The sequence below is a fragment of the Pyxicephalus adspersus genome, chromosome 12 (genome assembly GCF_032062135.1).
Source record: "Pyxicephalus adspersus chromosome 12, UCB_Pads_2.0, whole genome shotgun sequence".
Classification (NCBI taxonomy): domain Eukaryota; kingdom Metazoa; phylum Chordata; class Amphibia; order Anura; family Pyxicephalidae; genus Pyxicephalus; species Pyxicephalus adspersus.
Genome location: NC_092869.1, coordinates 3,106,827 through 3,111,587, shown reverse-complemented (window position 1 = coordinate 3,111,587; position 4,761 = coordinate 3,106,827). Strand labels below are relative to the sequence as shown.

General features: G+C 38.4%; 1 protein-coding gene across 1 annotated transcript; it reads left to right on the top strand.

Annotated features, from left to right (window-relative positions):
• Window positions 1-324: 324 nt before the first annotated feature.
• LOC140342476 (NACHT, LRR and PYD domains-containing protein 3-like) lies at window positions 325-4,083 on the top strand. The gene is made up of 2 exons (XM_072428673.1): window positions 325-1,736; window positions 3,885-4,083. Exons 1-2 carry the CDS (start codon window positions 328-330, stop codon window positions 4,081-4,083), a joined length of 1,608 nt encoding a protein of 535 aa, XP_072284774.1. The 5' UTR covers window positions 325-327.
• Window positions 4,084-4,761: the final 678 nt, after the last annotated feature.

The window sequence follows — 4,761 nt, the reverse complement described above, 5'->3', positions numbered from 1 at the left end:
AGGTATTAGAAATTCCTTCCTGCAATCTTGGTGACAATATTATGTTTAGAGGTTTAGCAAGTAACTTGACAGCCATATATGTTAAAGAAATTCCATGCAATATTCAGCTGGGATATTGATATTGTCCTGTATCCAACAACAAACTACACCTTTAACCACTTGAGCGTTACACTGAGGTCTAGATTTCTGTACCAAAAGTGATCCACTGTTTTTCATTAAATTTTTTTTTTAAATGGTAGACCCGTAACTTACAGAAATATGTCCGAACAAGGGTTCTAGTAGATATTATGAATATAAAAAATGTTTGAAACACACAATCATGCAGTAATGGTGAGCGGAGTGCCAGGAATAGGGAAGACCACACTGATACAGAAGTTTGTCTATGATTGGGTGATGGGAAAACTCTACCAGAGATTTGCTTTTGTCTTCTCCTTCAGATTCCGGGATCTTAATAGACTGGGAAAGGACAGCTTGGAGGAGATGATTCTTCAACAACATCCATATCTGGAGAGTCAGATTGGAATAATTCTACAAGATCCGGAGAGACTTCTGTTTATATTTGATGGCTTAGATGAAAGCAGTCACCAAATGGATTTCAAATCAAGTAGACTGACCCATCCAAAGCAGAGAACATATTTTAGTGAGATTGTGCTCAGTTTGGTAAGGCAGAGTCTTCTTAAGGGTTGCTCTGTACTGATAACCAGTCGCCCAACCAGACTGGCATCAGTTGATACCAGTGTTTTCCAGAGAATAACTGACATCATGGGATTTCTCCATGAAGACAGACTGATGTTCTTTAAAAATTTCTTTGAAAATGAAGAACTATCACACAAGGTTTTTCATTATGTGCAGGAGAATGACACACTCTACACTTTCTGTTACATCCCATCATACTGCTGGATTGTCTGTACAGTGTTATCAATGTGCTTCAAGGCCCAACCAACCAACACTGATCAGCTGATGGAATCATTGCCCAAAACTGTGACACAACTCTTTGTGACTTTTGTCACCAACATTTTGGCCAATCACAACCAGAATACAGGAGATAGTCACACTGCCCGGGAACTACTGAGATCTATTGGATGGATGGCAGAATATGGAGTCATGAATCACATCATTGTGTTTGATGAGCGTTATCTGAAGTCATACAATGTGAGAAATGATACACATCTCTTTTCAAGTTTTATAATGGAATCTGGTCAGCCAACTAATATGGATTACACCTTCTTACATCTCACTCTTCAGGAGTTTTTTGCTGCTTTAGCCTATTTTATAGACTATAATGCCAACAGATTACAGAAAACACTTCATGATGCTGAATCTTACAATGATGGTCGTGCTGAAATATTGCTTCGTTTCCTCTGCGGTCTCTCAGACTCTTCTACTAGATTCCTGTTAAAGTCTCATGTTGGAGAATTGTCTGTTCAGGCTGCCAGAGATGTCATTACTTGGATCCAGCATAAAATCACAAAAGAACAAAGATCTGACAAGAGAAACCTTCTTAATGCATTCTACTATCTCCATGAGAGCAGGAATAAGGCTCTGGTGTCACAATGTATTGCATCAAACAATACTGACCTTTCCGAAATCTCCCTCAGCCCTCTGGATTGCTCTGTGCTATCTTCTGTCCTTCAGTCCTGCATAGAGTCAGAAGAAGTAAAACTCAATTCATGTCATATTCGGGATGAAGGATTGAAGAAATTTATACCAGCTTTACACTCCATGAAGAGATTGGGGTAAGCAAAGGAAGAGATTAGTAGCATAACACTCTAGTACAGAAAACATTTTATAGGGTCCATTTATAAATGTTTTTACCAAACATTCACCTAACTTTTACCCAAAATTTCTTTTAAAATTTTGAATACATTAGAAAATGCAAGAATCAAGTTTTACTTAGAATTCACGCATTTTAATAATTATGTCAATATGAAAAATATGTAAATGTTGGCTAAAGTTTGGGTTATGCTTTGGTGAAAACATTTATAACAAAACATTTATAGACCCCCCCCCCCTACGTTTTAGCTACTATAGTGCTGTGCTCCTAATTATTGTTTTGTTAAACTGAACTGTGGATTTCTATCGATATATTGTGGTGAATTTATATCCAAATCCAGTTTAGGTAGGAGTTTACTAGATACACACATGTGGAGAACACAAGTCTGGTAAGATCATTGACTAGAATAGTCTAAGAGATATGAGAGGTGTCTCCAATATTAATAGTATAAGAATATCTGAATAAAATAATTGGCCAGGGTAGAGGTGGTTTATAACAAAAGAGAAGATGCTATAACCAATCAGACAGAGATACCCATCAGCACAATATTAGTTACAGACATTGGAAAAGTAGGACACTTATAGGTTTACCCGATGGAATTTTTCTTTAACAAAGTTCCAGAAAATTGGCTGTAAAACTTTGTGTCCGGAAGTAACAGACATTCATTGCTGCAGAGGAGGGGAATTATTTCCAGAAATGTCTGACAATTCTCTCTGCAGCACTACAAGTCCCAGAACAACAAATCTACAAATATCATGCAGCACATAGAATACAAGCAAGGACTAAGATAATAAACAATGTTATATACCCATACCGACCCCCTCAGTTTTTCTTTCCAGCACACACACAGATATACATACAGTAAACAATTAACATTACTTCAGATAGTATTACATTTTATGTATTTGTTTAGAATCTAGGATTGTGGCAGTACATTATGGTATTGCACAGTGCACTGAGTGTATTCTGACAAGAGGAGAGACTTTTATAGCAGTGTTCAACATTGAGAGTTTCACTATTTCTACTTAGAGCATTCAGAGATTCAGCTTACACATTTTCTAATGTTTGACAAGTAAAAAAAAAAACATAAACATGGACAAAGAAATAAAGGCTAATAACAGAACAATATCTGAATAAAAGCAACAGTGTGAAAAAAACAGAATAATATTGAAATAAAACAAGTGAAAATTGGTTTGTCTTGATCCAACTTGCTGGTACAAAGTTCAGTTGTTATTCAGAGTTACTGGGCTCTCTAGCGCTGTCGTTGTCCCTAGCAACAAAGATGGTATCAGTGAGAGCTCCCTCTGCTGGGCTTACATGGCTTTTAATATGCCAATACACAGAGGAGGGACTAATAGAACAATCCAATGACAGCAAGGTGTATTCACACAGATTCGGATGCTCTGTGGACACACTGAGGATGCTCCTATTATATCCAGATTCATAGTTCCATAAATTTAAATTTTATGACCTGCCAACCACCAGATTATCAATTAGCTCAGAACATAGAGTCCAACGCGATCAAACTAGGCATGTCTGGCACTTATGGTTCACCAGAACAGGCTTAGGGGGGGTTTAGGCTTTTCTGAGGCCTGGGAGACCGGTCTCAAAATGATCACAGTATTATTCCGGCTGTGTTTCTTAAACCTGTTTAGGAATTGTGTGATGGACTAATATTTATAAATGTGTTCCTGGATACAGCTCAGAGGTCAGTCAGAGGCCCCTCCATTGTCCAATGTCAGGGGATCGGCTTTTTAAAACACATCCGCTATTCTGTCAGGGAAACTCCCATTACTGCAATTTTACTATTTAGAGTTGGGGATCTTCTAATATCTCCTACTTCCTTCATTATCAGAGGGAGATTGTAGCACAATACGAGTCATGTCAGTAAAATTCTGTGGTCATCCTGTGTATGGTGGGGATATCATTGTCTCTACACATGTATGGTAATATTAGGGTGTCTACTCCATTATAACATTTTCCTTATAAAATTGGTGTTGGAACATAACCAATAAAGAGAAATGATCTCCATTCATGTAGAGAATAGTTCCATTCATTCCTGGGGGAGAAATTCAAATTCTTCTGGTAACATTCTTCTCTTCTTCTACAGTTTGGATTATAATCGCCTGACAGACAGTTCCTGCCCCCACCTGGCATCTGGAATAAGAAATAACCAGACACTGAGGACACTGAAATGTGTTCCTGGATACAGCTCAGAGGTCAGTCAGAGGCCCCTCCACTGTCCTTATCTGCCAGATTCTGAGTTCTATGACATCTGGCAACACAAAATCCCAACAGTTTTCATGTGATGTATTCTAGCGGATTTGGAAGGATGTTCTGGTGGATTATCTGATGATAGAGAGGAAATACTGATAAGAGAGTATTTATGTTTCTGTGTCCATACTATTAGACCCAGACCATAAAGGGGGACTCTAGCCTCTACTCCTGTACCTTTAAGAGGGAATCTAACATTAATACTCTCCCCAATATGATAATTGTGATCAGTAATCAGAGCCACATACAAGCATCCATTCATCACCTGATATCATCATCTGTTATCCAATGTCAGGGGATCGGCTTTTTAAAACACATCCGCTGTTCTGTCAGGGAAACTCCCCATTACTGCAAATTTATTATTTAGAGTTGGGGATCTTCTAGTATCTCCCACTTCCTTCATTATCATAGGGAGATTGTAGCACAATACGAATCATGTCAGTGGTTGTCATGTTACACATGCATGGTTTGCTTTTCATTATGTGTGTCCTTTCTCTCTTCCCCTAGCTTCTGCTCAGTCTCTTGTCTCCTTCCCTCTTCTTCATTCTGTCATCTACCCTCATCTCAGTTGCATGCTCCTGTTAGCTGCTCACAGCATGATTTTTTGACCTATCCATCTGTTCATCGGTGTATGATCTGCACAGTTTGAAATAAACTTCTTCAAGATCTACAAGGTGTCCTTTGGATTGAGTCACTGTCAGCCAATTCACCTA